At 34.8% G+C, this 17,672-nt stretch overlaps 1 protein-coding gene across 7 annotated transcripts in view; it reads left to right on the forward strand.

The window, feature by feature from the left end:
* MGAT4A (alpha-1,3-mannosyl-glycoprotein 4-beta-N-acetylglucosaminyltransferase A) overlaps positions 1-17,672 on the forward strand; it is an 88,592-nt gene that overhangs the window by 54,681 nt on the left and 16,239 nt on the right. For all 7 annotated transcript variants that reach the window (XM_081068477.1, XM_081068482.1, XM_081068481.1 and 4 more), the window contains exons 6-10: positions 6,185-6,231; positions 8,011-8,124; positions 9,641-9,716; positions 15,720-15,834; positions 16,942-17,072. In XM_081068477.1, coding sequence (XP_080924603.1) covers positions 6,185-6,231; positions 8,011-8,124; positions 9,641-9,716; positions 15,720-15,834; positions 16,942-17,072 — 483 coding nt within the window. The remainder of the gene's footprint in view (positions 1-6,184; positions 6,232-8,010; positions 8,125-9,640; positions 9,717-15,719; positions 15,835-16,941; positions 17,073-17,672) is intronic.

Genomic DNA, 17,672 nt, shown 5'->3' on the forward strand with positions numbered 1-17,672 from the left:
GACAACAAAATCAAAACACTCAACAATGTAGAATTTATAATGTTCAGTATCATATAAATATTTGTTAGAATGCCAAGGAGCAAAAATAATGTGACCTATAACTAGAAGAAAATTTAGCCAATAGAAACAAATCTATAACTGACAGAGGTGATAGAACTGGCAGATAAGGACAATAAAGCAACCATTGTAATCATTTTCAAGGACTTAAACAACATAATGAGGAATATAATTGAAGATATGTAAAAGAATCAACTGGAACATAAAGCAATGAAAATCAAAAATTTACGGCAAGGTCTTAACAGATGGGACATAGCAGAAAAGGTCAGTGAACTTAATGAATAACAATAGAATCTATCCAAAATTAAATACATAGAGCAAAAGACTTAAAAAATAAAGAAAAGTGCCTTAGTGGCCTATGGGATAATATTAACTGGTCTACCATGTACGAATTGGAATTCCAAAGGAAAGGAGAATAATGGCTGATACTTTTCCATATTTGAAGAAAAGTATGAACCTGTAGACTAAAGAAGCCCAACAAATCCTAGGAATAATAATCACAAAGGAAGCCACTCTAGAGCTAGCCTGGTGGTTCAGGCGGTTAGAGCTCTGTGCTCCTAACGCGGAAGGCTGCTGGTTAGATTCCCACATGGGCCAGTGGGCTCTTAACCACAAGGTTGCAGGTTCGACTCCCGCAAGGGATGGTGGGCTGCGCCCCCTGCAACTAACAACAGCAACTGGACCTGGAGCTGAGCTGCGCTCTCCGCAACTAAGACTGAAAGGACAACAACTTGACTTGGAAAAAGACCTGGAAGTACACACTGTTCCCCAATAAAGTCCTGTTTCCCTTCCCCAATAAAGATCTTTAAGGAAAAAAAAGAAAAGAAAGCTACTCTAAAGTATGTCATAATCAAATTGTTGAAAACCAGAGATAATGAGATCTTAAAAGAAGCCAAAGAAAAGACACCTTATGTACAGAAAAAGAAAGATAAGAATACTGTAGATTCTTGTGAGAAACTAGAAAAACATCTTTAACGTGCTGGGAGAGTAAACCTTTTGTTTTTATCCAGTGGGCTTCTGAGTCTTAAGCAAGTCTTTTCACATTCTTTAAGATTCCAAGTGTCATTTCTTTCAGTACTTCATAGAACAGGTAGAAAGAAAATGAGTAAGGATCGAGAGAAGACTTGAATGCTGTCCACCTAATGATATAAAGTCATGAGAAGTTATTTAGGAGGTAACCATACAAGGTGGTGGTTATCATCTTATTTTTATGGCCTCTCTCCAGAGATCACCTTATGACTTGTTTGGCTGCTTCAACCTTTCTGTCTCACCAGGACTCGTACAGTACAGCAGTGCAATCTAAGCTTTCCTGCTCAGCATCCCATTTAGCATGTGTTCCCAATTTGTACATAAGTAACAAATTAATAGCATTTTATACCCTTAAAGTACATCAAAAATGGGCATTTTTATGGTATGATGTATTCCAGTGCATTATCTTGCCTATGCCCTGCCTCTGGTCAGAGGCAAAGCCCTAATTAACACACTATTTAACCTTAGTATTCATTTTAATGTTTTCTTTTTTTTTTTGTAGATTTGAATAGATGTATCAGATTTAGGATTAAATATCAAATCTTCAGAAAGACTTTCTTTGACTATCCTGTTTAAATAGGTCATGTCTGTTTTTCTCTTTTATGGCATACTATTTTCATAGCACTTAATAAACATTCATATACACACATACATACATACATACATACACACATACATACATACATACGGTACCAAAAAAACATATACACATTTTAAGAAAGGAAAAAACTGTATTAAAATTGTAATAATCAATATATACTGATAACAAAAGATGAATACAAATCATGCGTATACATTTTTTGGCACCCCCAGTATATATTTATTTATTATTTTTTTATAGACTGCATCTTCCACTAGTTTTAAATTCTGCAAAGCAGAGATCTTGTCTATTTTATTTACTAATCTATACTCAGGACTTGACAATATGGATATGATACGTATATACAGGGATACCAAAAAAGTGTACACATTTTAAGAGATGTTATCTATTACTTTTCAAAGTTGAATTTTGGTTACAATGTGTAGTATGACGTTTGTTCAAAAGATGGTATTAACCAAAAGATGGTATTAATCAAATGAATGTTAGCATCATTCATTAACAATTTTAATACAATTTTTCCCTTTCCTAAAATGTGTATACATTTTTTTGGCACCCTTGGTATGTTTGTGTATATATCCCCCAGCTTACGGTGTAGGCACCTAGTAAGTATTTGTGGAATGAAATGACAAGCAGGAAGACAGTAAATTTACCTATAGAGGACCTTTTTTAAAACCAATTTTTACCTTCCTTCACGGTATTTAAAATTTAGTTCTTTTAATTCTGTATGTTCCTTTGATCTGATGCTTGAAATTTCTTTCTCCTTTTCCTTTGGGTAACTGTTTTATAGCAGCTTCAGGTCTCTAATATTTACAACATTTATTTTTCTGTCATAGGAGCTTGCCTCTAGCTTTCTGTTTTATTCTTTGGACCATTAGAAATAAATTTCAATAATTTATTATTAAAAGTGTCTTTTAACTCAGATTTCTATTTCATACATCTTCCCTTTGCAGTGTTACAGAACACAACAACTATAGCATATTCAGAAATGATGTTATTTCATATATTGATTGATTTTAATTGAAAGTTTCTCTGAAAGTAATTGACTTTGTTGCAGTTTTCTGACTACCATGATGTTTCACAAAGATGCATTTCTTTTCAAATGGGACTTCATAATTATTGAATTAAAATAACAAAGATTGGAATTTATCTATACCTATCATTTAATTTGTAACTACTAGTAAAATTGATTCTTAAGCCAAGTATATATATTGGTGAATTATTATGTGTATGAGTATAGGTGAATTGTCAATATTAGTGGCTTATTTGAACCTATTTTTAATCTTCTTACGCTGTTCTTTATACAAGGTGTGATCAAACAATACGGTGAATGTTTAAATTTTAAAAATTTATTACAGTATAATACACATTGCCATTAATCCCCCACAAAATACTCCCCCTTGCTTCAAACACACTTATCCCCTCATTCTTACCACTTTCTGAGGCAGTTCTGGAAGGCCTCTTTCCTGAGAGTCTTTAGTTGCGCTGTCGTGGCTGCCTCAATGTCCTGAATCAATTCAAAACGTTTACCTTTCGTGGTCATTTTGACTTTGGGAAAGAGACAGAAGTCATACAGTGCCAGATCCATTGAATAAGGTGGATGAGGACGCACCGTAATGGTTTTGTTTGGCACAAATTGCCAGAAGTTCCAGAAGCGATGTGTAACACCTTGTTGTGATCAAAACATACAGTGAATGCAGCTGCCAAGTGCCATCCAATGGAATAGCAGAGATCTTCAATATGGGAAGCGGTGCCTCGAACCTTAGTCACAGTGTCTGACAAGTTTTAACTTATTTGGTGCAGTTAGTCAGGTGTGAGCTACATTTGAGAGAATGTGTGTTTTAAAGTTTGCCGTAAATCGTCCTCCATCATGACAACGCTCCATGTCACACATGGCTTCTGGTACATGGCAATTTCTGTCAAATAAAAACATTACGGCGTGTCCTTGTCCACCTTATTCACCGGATCTGGCACCATGCGACTTCTGGCTCTTCCCAAAGGCAAAATGATTCAGGACATCGAGGCAGTCACAACAGCGCAACTAAAGACACTCCCGAAAGAGGACTTCCAGAACTGCTTCAGAAAGTGGGAAGAACGATGGGTAAGTGTGTTCAAAGCGAGAGGGAGTATTTTGAAGGGGATTAATGGCAATGTGTCTTTTACTGTCATTTTTTAAAATTAAACATTTACTGTATTGTTTGATCACCTCTCGTATATCTCTAAGAGAATCTATGTGACCTTGTAGGTCCACAATTCTACATGCATAATCTGAAATACTTGTATTTTACATTTAACTTTATTCTATCTCTTAGGGTTTTTTTTGTGTGTGGTGGGGTTTTCTTTTGGTAATTCACATTAGATACAATTCACCTATTTAAAGTCATAGTTGTATAGCTATCACCTCAATTAATTTTAGAACATTGTCAGGACCCAAAAGGAAACTCTGCACCCCTAGCCATCACCCATTAATACTATCCTTCCCTCAACCCTAGGCAACTACTCATCTTCTTTCTGTCTGTATAGATTTTTCTATCCTGGACATTTTATATAAGGTGCAATCATATAATATGTGGTCCTTTGTGAATGGCTTTTTTCACTTAGCACAATGTTTTCAAGGTTCACTCATGTTGCAGTATGTATCAGTAATACCTCCTAGTTTTAATACAAAAATATTAAACTTTAGTTAACCATGAAAAACACTTGATTCTGCAGGAAAAAATGCTCTTCTTTTGCTGTGTATGTCCACTTTCCACCTGTCTCAAGCATACTGTTTACATACCCCTTGAATCTACATATCTTGGTTTTATATTTATAGACACATTTTCAGAATTAGATGATAATACTACCTTTTAAAAAGTCTCTACATGCCTTTTTAAAAATCCCAGGAAAATGTGCTGTCTTAGCTTAAATCAAGCAAGCCCCAAGATGTCAGATACTGCCTGTCTTTTTGCCAACATTTAAGAGTGGGGGAGAGGCAAGTCAAGTGGCAACACAGAGTAGCCTGGCTGTGTGTTCTGGGCCAGTTATATGTTTAACTTCCTCAGAAGAGGCCCAGAACAATTCCCTCAGCTAATGCCAGAAAGGATCGATTCTGTTGGGTGAAAGTGACACCAATTGCAGTCGTTTAAATGAATCTTTTGTTAGCTGTGTCAGTTAGCTTGCAAGATAAGGATTACGCTTGGTATTAGAGGTGGAGCACTTGCGTTTCATAAATTTTATTGCACATTACATAATAAATCTACATTCATATAAATTGATTTTTCTTGGAGAGCCTGCTGGGGACGGGGAGCTGGTCTTCTTTATATTTGTATTCCTGTTTCCTTGGATAGGCAGTTTACTGACACTCAGTAAATGCTCATCAAATTGCATTTCAGGTTGTTGCTAAACTTACTAAAATTTATATAAACCAGGCTTGATCATGTTCTCTAAAATTAGAGCCTGATGAGTAGTAAGATACTCACTGGTTAAATATGTGGATGATAATTTATTGAGAAAGAGATCCGTACTGTTTGCGTTTGTGTAGGGGAAGTATGGAGGGTTTTGAGCTGTGTCCCAGGTGTATCTCCATAGCTCTGATGAGTTTGAAAGATGTGGTCTCAATAAGATGTCTCACTCTTAAGTCTTTACATTTCACGATAAAAACAGGCATTACTTTCAATTAACAAAATTAAAATTAAAATACTCTTCCAGAAAACCTCATCAAACGTTTTGTAATTCAAAAGTTTGTGATTTCCAGGGTTAAGCTTTATCTTTGTTTGTTTTTCTTCAAGTTGTGTTTGGCAGACTTTATAACTAGATCAGACTTGATGTATCAGATTTCTTTAACAATTGAACATTTTAATATAAGCTATCACTGCATATAAAATTGATCGGGGTTTTGGATCTTCATTTATATGTAATTTAAAAGTACACAGGTCTGATAAGCATTTATAACTGTGGTTAAAGTGCTCTTGACTTGGGTTCCCATTATCAGCCTGATAATACAGAATAATACCAAACCTTTTTATTACATTTTTATCATTTAATGTCATAGTCTATGAGGTATTATTTCTTCCCACCTTGTTTTTAAATAGAATAGGAAACTGAGTCTCAGAGAAGTGACTTACTTTATACAGGCTGATAGCTACAGAGGCAAGTCGTGAACCCAGTTTTATGATTGCGAGTGGGAATATCTTTCCCTATAGCATCTGTTATTTATTCGTTACTTACAGTTTGGATGTTTTTAGAAGTAGAAATAGTTTTTGTGCTCATTTTTTTGTATTGAATTAAACATAGACGATTGAAAATAATAAACGCTTAATTATCTGCTTATTGTGTTAAGTACTCAGTGATATGTAGTGGTGCAATAAAATAGAATACAGAAATGCAAATCCCATAAGTTGTCTGAAAATTTAACATAATGTTTTCAATGAATGTTTCAATCATTTATTTAATTTTGAGTTCAGTATTAAAAGTTAAATAAAAACAATGAACGTAGGTATAATTTTTTTTCTTTCCCAGACAGATATTGATTATGTACATGGTGTTATAGCCAACCTGGAAAAAGAGTAAGTTCTTCTTAATTATGAAAGTGAAAATAATCTTTTATAGTTTATTTCTCTTGGAGGTCAGTGTTCATTGGACACCTATAATTGGTGGTTTGCATTGTCATAAAGTAGGTACATATCTATCCAATTATCTGATGGTTTAAATTGGTGTATTTCATTATAGAAAAGACTTGAATGTTATATGTACACTCGTATAACATTATCAAATAGCAGTCTTTAATCTGGAAAACGGTGAATATAGAGAGAGTCATGAGATTACTTAAATCTTTCACTCTCTCTTTACAAGTAAAAAATTTTCTGTGTTAGGGCAGATAGCCATGTAGCAGTTTCAAACCTCAGTGCTAAACTGTGTCTAAATCTGTTCTTCCTTCTGCAAGGGTTCAGTAACAATTTACTGTGAGCAGGGCACATGGCAGGTAACAGATGAGAAGCTTAGCAAATTCCAGGGATCATTAGTTTTAAAAATATTGCCTTTGTAGTTTTAATAATTACATCATAAAAATTAGTCTTGACATGGGTTTCTTTGTTGAATTATGTCTATTTTTGACCCCAAAAGACATATTTTCTACTTAAAAAGAAAAGACAAAAGAGTAGCAACAATTATTTGCCAACTCTAGATTTAAAATAATGCGGCCCTATTATATTTGTCTATCAAAATGCTAACACCAGGGATTTAAAAAAAAAAAAAAATATATATATATATATATATATATATATATATATATATATATTTTTTTTTTTTTTTTTAAATATATATTAAACTGTGCATTGGTTAGATTTTTTCCTCAAGTGCTCCATTTCTTGGCAGGCTTTATATAAGCACAACTTAGTATAGACTCCTTAATGTAGGACCAGGGCAATAAGCATTGGTCCCCCTTCCCGTGGGTCACATAGGCAGGTCTCTGGGCCTCATGCAGCGAGGATTCTGTTAATTCCCTTCTTCCTCAGTGTGTAGGAAAACCACACCCAGAAAACAGAAGTGCAGTTAAGCACTCAGAACATTTGTGCAAAGGCAGGTAATTGCATGAGCATTTTGTGGAGATTTGCAAAAAAATGAAATAAGGGAGGATGCAAATGAGAAATAAATGACATTTGAGTCGGCGAAGACTGATTTGAAAACGTTAGAGTTTCTCAGCCTTGACACTGTTGATGTCTGGGCTGGATGATTCTTTGTTGTGAGGACAGTCCCATGCGTTGTAGGATGTTTAGCAGCATCCGTGGTGTCTACCCACTAGATGTCAGTACTGCCCATAGTTGTGACAACCAAATGTCCCCAGACATTGCTCATTGTACCCTCGGGGAACACAATGGCTCCCAGTTGAGAAACACTAGTTTAGAATGATATACAGTGTGTAACCCACAACTAAACCTTCCTGAAAATTGAAGGACTTCGTTTTTTGCATAAATATATGTATACACACACACATTGATTAGTCAATTTTTATTCAATGCCTATTTTCTGTGGCATTTTGATTTGATTTGTTAAAATTCTTATACTTTTTAGGAAAGTAGTATCAGCAGTTGGCCTAGGATTTCCATGCTACTCAGAGGTAGTGGCATTTTACACTGCTTTTAAAGCCTTTTCTTTTTTAAAAAAAAACTTGTGCTGTTGGAAAAGTCTATTTTCTGGCAAATCAGTGATGAGCTACTGCATTGAACACATTGTGACCATAACAGTTACCTTACTGGTGTGTTTTATGTTAACACAAGTAAGTTGAGCATTAAGATAAGTAAAATCTCACAGGATTTAAATAACTTAGCTGACCTTTCTTGTGATAGATTTTCTAAAGAAATCAATTCTGGTTTGGTGGAAATAATATCGCCTCCTGCAAGCTATTATCCTGACTTGACAAACTTAAAGGAGACATTTGGAGACTCTAAAGAAAGAGTAAGGTGAGCCTATATTGTTTAAACCCCACCCTTGTGAGTATAATATATTGTAAATATAATTCTTGTTTATCAAAGCTTAACACACTTTAGGGTTGAGCCAATTACTGAGAGCTGATGAATTTGGGGTATTTTATTGGAAATTCTGTAGAGTTTCTGATAAGAGGTTGAATTTGGTAAACTCAGCAATTTGTACAACTGCTGCTCTGATGTTATTACTTTTCTTAAGAGTATATTCAATATATCTCAGAAGTTGGTCCAGATAGAAACCCCTTGTCTGTATGTAATATAAATGAGAATTGACTCAATTACAAGTGATAAAAACAATAATACTGTTCTGTAAAATTATATTGTCATGCAGTCAATTGGATTTATTTGTCTCTAAATCTCTAAAATTTAAGAACTTAAAAACTTTCATTGTGTTGTTTTTAAAAACAAAGTAACCTAAGAGACATCGTTTTTGGATTTTCCGTAACCAGAAAAAAAAGGGAAAAAATGGTGTTTGGGGAAGAAATTTATTGTATTTTTTGAGTTGTTAATTTGTCCCAAAGACAGATACGTCCACATAATTGGTTCATTGTCTCTTAATAAAAATATATATATATATATATATATATATATATATATATATATATATTTTTTTTTTTTTTTTTTTTTTTTAATTTAGGGTTGAATTTGGTTAAAACAGTTTTGGGTAATCTCATTAAATTGAGACCGGCCTGTGAGATATTCTGGATAAGTTTACTTAGTATGAGTCAAAGCTTTTACTTTATTGTGTTTTTTTTAACTGCCTTTTAGAACCACTTCTCTTGTCCAACATTAGTCACTGTGTTTCTGTAGGCTACCAGGATTCACTGAAAGGACTCAATATTGTAAATTTTAATACGTTTTGGGCTTTTAAAGCATTCAATACATGTTTATTCATTTCTACCTGTATTTAAAACACTGTCCTAGGCACCAGAGTAGTGATTGCCAAAGTATAATTTTTGAAGCACCAATTCCCAGAGACTGTAAGATATTACTGAAAAAATGGCCAGTGGTCAAAGAAGTTTGGAAAATATTAGATTAAAAAATTTTTTTTCAACAAATATATTTACTGCTGGATGTTTCAATGCCTATAATAAATATACTACTGTTATGTCTCCAGAAGGGGAATATTTTTGCTTCTGAAACTTACTTGGCATTAGACTCCATTTTTCCTCAGGACATTTTGAGGATTAGTGTTTGAGGAATATATTTTGATAAAGGCTTCATTAGAGAAAAGTGAATTCTCTTTCACTCTCTCCTAAATTGATGTATTATGAATGTGTGTTTATCTGTATATCTATACGTGTATTACATATATATCGTGTATATATATATCATGTAAATATATCATGTAAATATTGTGTATATGCAATATATGTACATACTGTAGAATAATGTGTGTTATATATAATATTTTATAAAATATAATACATCCAATCCTATTTTGCTAAATTTGAGTCTGATTCTTACTTATTTTTGAAAACATTTATTTCAGATGGAGAACGAAGCAAAACCTAGATTATTGTTTTCTAATGATGTATGCACAAGAAAAGGGCATATATTACATTCAAGTAAGTATAGCTTTTCCTTTAATGTTTTTCACACTTTTAAAGAATGTGTGAAAATCAAGGGTATATTTTCATTGAAACAGAATGTTTTGAAAGTGTAAAGCCTCTAAGATCTGTAAGATCCTAACAATGTATCACAGAGCAGAAGGGTCTGTCAGAGTGATTGAGAACGTGGGCTCTGTGTTTCCTTCTCTGGTTTAGCACAAACACTAGCTCTTCACTTGGTGTGACAATGGATAGGTCACTTCTCTCCTTCCTCTTCTCCCATGCCTCCATCTTCTCTTATCCTCCCTCTCTCCACTGTTAAAAAGAACTAAGATTTAATTATTTGGAAATTTTTAAAGAAGGTTTCCCTTATAATATTTTTTAGTGGTCTCATGGTCGTATAGGTTTGTGTTTTTTTTTGTTTGCTACAGTACATTTACATTTATTAGGTTAGTGCAAAAGTAATTGCGGTTTAAAAGGTTGAAAATAATTGCAAAAACTGCATTTAGTTTTTCACCTTCTAATATATTGAAGGTAATAAAACTGGCATTTAGTTCTTATGGTCCAACTTTTAGCAGCATGCCTAAAAGAATAAGTCTATAATGATATGGGCTGTAAGTTAGCCAGGTAGGCAATATCTTAAATAATCTAGGAAGCTGTTTTCTTTCAAATCTCATTCTCCTTAATAATTTAAGCTTAAATTTCACAAGTAGAATTTCATTTCTTTAACCAAAGGTCTTTATCTATTGCTTGAAATGCCAGTAACCCTGAGGATAGCACACTAAGCCTATCAGTTATTGTTTTCAGTATAAAAATTGATTAGATCCTTTCCTGGAAGGATGTTTGGATGACAAGGCAAGAAGAGACTCTGGGTCCCTGAATCAGAAAGGAAAGAGTAGGCAACTATTGGGGGTGATGGAGGTGAGAAAAGAAGGAAAAAGCCTGGCATCACATGAGAAGGTTGACTTATTGAAGACAGACTTTGTCTCTCTTGGCCATTTTACCTGAGGCCAGCTACATTCAAATGTGCGTGAAGCATTCCTTGGTTCACAGATGGGAGATGTAAATGGTGATAGGGTCAGAAGTTAACATTATATATGACAACATACAGCAGTTGTGCGTATAAAAACACAATGTCCTAGATTTAGAGAGTACATTTCCTTTAAATACCTTAGAGAAGTCTTCTTTTAAGTTCAAAATAATAATTTCAAAATGTTTTAACACATTCCAAATATCATTGTAGTTGAACTTTGCTGTTTGTTCTAGGGCTAATATATAAATGTTTACATTATGGTCAAGAACTTGATAGAGAGAATTTAAAAGTATAGTTACATCACTTTGAAATTTTGCTTTAAATTTCTCTATAAGGAGAGAATTCATGGAGCCTAAAAGCTTTTTTGTGAAGTATAGGAAAAGTAAGGATTTAGGAAATTAAGGAAAGGATGGGGTTTAGAAAGAGAATGATAAGGAAAACTTCCCCTAAGCAGGGTCACCATGTAAGATATTATAACCATACCAGCAGCTACGAACTTGTATTTATAACCTGCTTACCATGTGTTAGGCATTTATGCTTTACACACGTAAATTTAATTAACACAATCCTGTTTTACAAGAACAGTATCATACTGTTTTATAGCCTATTTTGCTGTCACTTAACATACCGTAGACACCTTTGTATGCCAGTAATCATAGGTGGGTATGATTTTTCATTGCTTCTTGAAGTATCATTCAGATATCGTAATGATTTTATTGTTGGTCATTTAGATTATTTCCAACTTTCTAACTGTTTCAAAGATGAATCCAATGAACATTCTTAAAATTATCCTATATGCCCAAAAATAATGCCTCAGAAAAGAGGGAGTTGGCTTTACATTCAAGTCTTCACATAATCTCATATGGTACAAAATTCTCTCCGTGTGCTCATTATGATCTACAAAGTACAAAAACACATTAGCCTGAAAAGTCCTAAGTTGTACTAGTTTTGAATGTTTATGAAAGACAGAAACCACCTGGCAAATTTTGGAGAGAATTAGGGTGAGGGGCGAAAAAGCAAAGGAATCTAACCCAGATTTCATAATTATTCTAAGGATGTGACTTCACGGTTGCAGATGTTGGGGTATGTGCTACCCAAGTCTTTTAAAGAGCGCTTTTCAGAAGGCAGTAGAGTCCGGTTCTCTGTGGTCATCACAGACATGCACCTAAAGGGAAGAGGAAAATGCCACCGGACCTAGTGTTCTGCAGGAAGTGCTCGGAATGAAGTTTCCAGGGACAGCACCCCACACAGTTTTGTGAAGAGCTGCATCACAAATAATTTGGAATTGAAGGCAGTGTCTTCTGGAAAACTGTGCCATGATTCGAGCACTTCATAGGTGGTACTGTGTAATTCTTACCATATGACATGAGGCATATTAGGTCTGTTTGTCCCACTTTTAGTGATGCTGAGATTAATCAGAGGGTTAAGTGTGTCAGCCTCATCTCTTCCTTTTAAAGCTCCCCAGCAGCCGTTCCTCCTTTGGTTTTGGCATCAATTATTTTCCCCCAGATCAGTTATTTCATGAAGAGTTGCCAAATGATAATTTTCTAATTCTGTAATTTCTAATGTTCTTATAAGCTGTGTTCTTACACAGAACTTGCCCTCCTTAACTATTTGGTTATCTTGAAAAATAGTTCACAAAGGAAAGGCAGAATAAATGCTCAATTCTATCTCTTTATTAATTTTTAAACTAACCCTAGCAATCTCCAGTTGTGGCCATTTTGAAAGTATCGTATGAACTCATGGATTTTTAAAATGTGTCCGATTTGACTCAGTCCGTGTACTGTCACTCATGTTGACGCTCACATTGACACATCACAAGCCAAGGAAATCTCTTCAGATAGACTCTTGTGTTTTTTCCACGAAAGTCCGTCTTCTCCGATCACTGCTTTGCTGACCGGCACGCTGCGCACAGTTCCCACCCCAGATTTGGAACTGGCCGTTTGTCGAAGGAGCGCTGTTCCTGTGGGAGGCGTGTGGTGTTTGGGGCCAGTCAGGGTGCTTGTGGTGTCCCTGCCTCTCGGCCTTTCAGCAAGCAAAAGAGATCCCATTATTGATATTCCCGTTTCAAAAGTAAGGTTCTAGGGTTTTTACTTACCTTTTTGAATTTATACTTATATTTCTTTTCTCTTACATTTGAAGCCTTGGTTTTTAATAACGTTATCCTAATAACATAATTTTTAAATAGTTTCAAAATAACAGTACCAGTATCACTACTGACAGACTACTGAATGCAGTTTAAATCTTGTCTTTTTTTTTCCCCTTGGAATATCCTGATATGGATATACAGTCAAAATTCTGTTTGAAAGTCCGTTGAAATAATTCTTTATACTGTGTCACCACGCTGCCATCTTGATATGAAACTAGGTTAATTTGTTTCAGTTTGTATTCAGTTTTTATGATTTCTTTCTTTTTAGTTATAAAAAACATAACATTCCAAAATCAGAACTTATACAAAACAAGATACATTCACAGAAGTCTCACTTTTATTCCTTTCCCCTTCACTCTGTTTCTTCCTGCCCCCATGGGTAGCCACTGTTGTTTTGGTTTTCTCTTTATACTTTAAAAAATAAAAGTAAAAATGTATATAAAGTATTCTCCGTCTTTCTGATACTACATTTACATACTGTAAAAACAGTATTTTGCATGTTTTGTAGCTTCCCTCAGAAAACTAGCGATCACTAATGAGATTTTTCAGAGTGGCTCTTGCCATGATAAAACACTGATGTCAGAGAAGCACGTATGTTGACTAAAAATCTTGTGCATGATGCTTCATAGCAGCTTTATTCCCAATAGCCCAACCAGGTAACTGGTTAAACAAACCGTGGTCCATCCATACCTTGGAATCCTCTGGAATGAAAAAACATGGGCTACTGATGCACAGAACATCCTGGATCTCGGGAATTACACTGAAATGCGTAATTTGCACACATTCCTGAAAGGATAGCATTACAGAGCCGGAGAACAGACTCTCGGTTCCCAGAGGCTCAGAGGGGTGAGAGAAGGGGGGTGGAGGTTGTGAATATAAGGGTAGTGTGAGCATCCCTGTGATGGAGCTGCCCCGTGTCGTAATGGCAGTGGTGCTCACACAGACCTACACCCGATAAAGCTGTGTGGAGCTAAACATGCGTGTACACACACACACACACACACACACACACTCCCGAGTGCATGTAAACCTGGTGAACTTTGAATAGGTCGATGAGTCGTGGCAAAGTCAGTTTTGTGGTTGTGATACTGTACTGCAGTGTTGTGGGGGAAATTGGGTCACAGGTATGACAGCTGCATGGGAATGTACAATTATCTTGAAGGTTTTTTAAAATGTGAAGCTGTGTGATGACATAGAGTGGAACAAAGCAGTTTTTCTAATTTAATATCAAAAATGTGAATTTAAATATGGTAACCAAATTTACTATACTAAGTTTTAAGTTGGCATTTGACTATTTTATTTACATCTCTACATATTTAGATTTGCCCAAAATTTGTTTTTGAATTTACTTATTGGAAAATTTTGGAATTATCTGATACCGTCTTTCCTTTGGGCTTATGCAGTAAAAGTTTAGGTTTGAGTGAAGGTATCTGTCCTTTCAGAAAGCAAGGGTAGGTGCCTACATAGCTCTCTGTTTTGTCCGGCTTTCCCTCCAGTTTCCCTAAAGGCTCTGAGGGTGGAAAACACGTCTTATCTGTTCACTGATGTATTCCCGAGGTTTAGTACAGTATCTGGAACATAATAAAAACTCAGTAAGTATTTGGTGAGTCAGTATCATATCTTTCCAAATACTGTTCCTATTTCTCCACAGGTAGGAAGAAAAAAGCTTAAAGGACTGAAATGCATGAAAAATCTAAATACTAAAATAATGCAAATTACTTTGCAGGTAACTAGAAATAATATAAAATTAAGAAGAGAAAAAAATTATAAAATTAAGAATAAATTTTCTTAGGATATTAAAATCATCTTGTGACTTAAAATTTTATGGAAGGAGATTCTGGGAGGACGTCTTCGCCTGCATTCACGATCTCTGTCACACACTATTGAGCTGGTCCAAATTCTAAGCATAAGGACACATGGTACTGGAAGAGCATATGGGGTTCACTGGTGCTTGGTGAACTGCTATGGTGACTTTAAGTATTCTGAAGATGTCTTTTAAAGTATAATCAAAGGAACTTTTAGGAATCTAACCTACAGAAATGAAAAACGCTAGTATATAAGCATATTACTGCAGCATTGTTTGCACTGAGCAATAAATGAGAAAAACCTGGATATCTGCCTGTGAGCAGGGCAGGGTTGAAAGGATTGTTGTATACTGGTAGCACGGGATATTATGTACCTGTTAAAAAGAATGGTTTAAATATGTATTTATTAACTTGGAAATATAAGCATGATACATTAAGAGGAAAAAAACAGTTTCGTAATATCCCCCTTTTTAATAAAAATGTAGAGGTGGAGGGAACCTTAAGTATGGAGGGTCTGTGTGTTCACATGGAAGCTGTCGAATGGATGCACACCGCCTTTTAACATCGGTCACTTCAACTAGCACGGTGGTGCGGGGCGGAGGAGGAACACTACCAGCTTTTTCTTTGACTTTCTCTTTGACTTGGTATGTGTATTATGTAAAAAGCAAAAAAAAAAAAAAGAAATTAAAAAAAAAATTAAAAGGCCTATAAAACTTCTTTTCCGTTGAAAAGAAAAAGGATAGTGTAAATCATGTTGGGTTCTGTGAAAGACCATAAAGGCAACTCATGTAAGAGTAACTACTCATCCCCACAGTCGGATGGTTTCGTTGACTTGCTATGTGCATCTTCTGTTTTATTTTCCTCATTTTCTTTTAATAAAACTAAATTTAGTTTTGTATTTTTATCATTTTTGACCATTATTTTCTTGATTTTCATTATAAAAGTATGCTTGAATGTTTCCATAATAAAGATCCTTCTGTCTAAATCTTTCCCTTTCTGGTTTATTATTAATATGATTGTTCAACTTTCTTTAGCTTGAAGATGATATTATTGTCAAACAGAATTACTTTAACACTATAAAAAATTTTGCCCTTCAACTTTCTTCTGAGGAATGGATGATACTCGAGTTCTCCCAGCTGGGCTTTATTGGTAAGAAAAGTGTGAAATTATCTACTTTTCAGAAATAACTGACTCTTGGGATCTTATAGCCTACTTGTTTTATTTGGGGGGTTTTGTTTGTTATCTTAAAGTTGTCTTTATTCTGTGAAAGTGAATTGCTTTTGAGGAAATTTAGCTTAGGTAAACTTCCAGGTATGAAATGATGAAAGTGAACCCAAAATAGTATTTGGAGGCTTCTAAGCTTGTAATGTTTACTCTGCAGAGTTCTACAAGGCAACCCCACTGGCGGCTTACATCCATCCGTAAAGCCACACCTGGTCCTGGAGAGCATGTCTGACTTCTTTGACACCCCCAGTTCCTTTTTCCTAGCCTAGTGTTTTCCCAGTGTGACTTCCCCGGTATTTGATGTAGTGCCTGAAGTCTCTGTTCATTGATTAATTTGTATTCATTTGTTACTTTTATTGACTCATTGAGTCAATAAAAAGTGCTCATTTTTAATGTTTCTTTTTTCACTATTGAGTCAAGGGCTCATTTTTAATGTGTTTTTTTGTCACTAAAATTCCTAAATTATCCAACCGAAGAGAAGATATTTAAAGCTGAAGATTTGAAGGAAATTTACAGGTTTTAAAAAGTACCCAGAGGATAACATTTCACTTCCCGTAGTACTTTAAAACTTGAAGTGTTAGAGGCTGAGCCTTTGATCTTATTGTTCATTTATCTTTAAGAGTCAAAAAACATCTTGTGAAGGTTTAAGTGAAGGCAGAATTAGAAGTCCTTGTTTTTTTGCATTTATTAGTTACAATTTTTTTCAGTGAAACCTCTTCAGTTCCTTTTTTTTTTTCTTTTTTAATGGGAAAAATCTTAATAAGAGATGAAGGAAAAATCTGACTTGTTTCTTGAATCCTTTGAGCCAATAGTTATATGATAGATTTTGTAATAAAATCTGGAGTTCAGTGCTCCTGGTTATACCCAGATGACAGTTCAGTTGTTAGCTAAAGCAGGTTTGTTTTTGAGAAGACCAGTGGGAACATTATTCATAATGAAAGCACAAGCTTTAGTGTGTCTGTTACATAGGTTTCACTTAGCCATATTGATGCTTGGTTTTATTACAGCTATTTACTGGGAATGTCTTTTCAGGTAAAATGTTTCAAGCACCAGACCTAACTCTGATTGTGGAATTCATATTTATGTTCTATAAGGAGAAGCCCATTGATTGGCTCTTGGACCATATTCTCTGGGTGAAAGTCTGCAATCCTGAAAAAGATGCAGTAAGTTAATTTCTTATGAGTGTGAATGCACAGTTAAATAGGTGTTTCTTCTTACTGTTTCAAGTGTTTGCCTTCCTTCTTGAGCTGACAAAAAGTTCCTGTATTAGAGGGACTTTTAAATAGCAGTGAGGAAATCCTATGAATCAGTGAAGCCCACCTTTCTTTAAATTGCTGATAAATGTCTGTAGTGTCTTTGGGTTCTGCTATCTCATTACTGTTGGCTACAGATGTTGATCAGATCTGTCCAGTGTGGGGTGTTGTTTCAATTCTCGTCATATTCTATCAACTCTCTTATTTCAAATACTTTGGGGACAGTATCAGGCCCCAACACATTTGGAAATAAGGAATAAAATAGAGGTAATAGTTCATACCAAAACAATGGCAAATCACATAAGTACTTTTCAGTGTCTTACTTGGAAGAAACCAGTGTTCATACTAATATGCTGACCTTTGGGGTCACAGTGGCAGGTATGTAAACGAACAATGATTTTTGCTTTGTTTTTTCAAATATCAAGTTATTTCCATAGAAATCTGAATTCAAAAATTAATTAAATATGGTTTCCTTGTCCAATTTGAGTCATACCTCTGGGAAAAAACACA

Source organism: Rhinolophus hipposideros (assembly GCF_964194185.1).
Source record: "Rhinolophus hipposideros genome assembly, chromosome: 12".
Lineage (NCBI taxonomy): Eukaryota > Metazoa > Chordata > Mammalia > Chiroptera > Rhinolophidae > Rhinolophus > Rhinolophus hipposideros.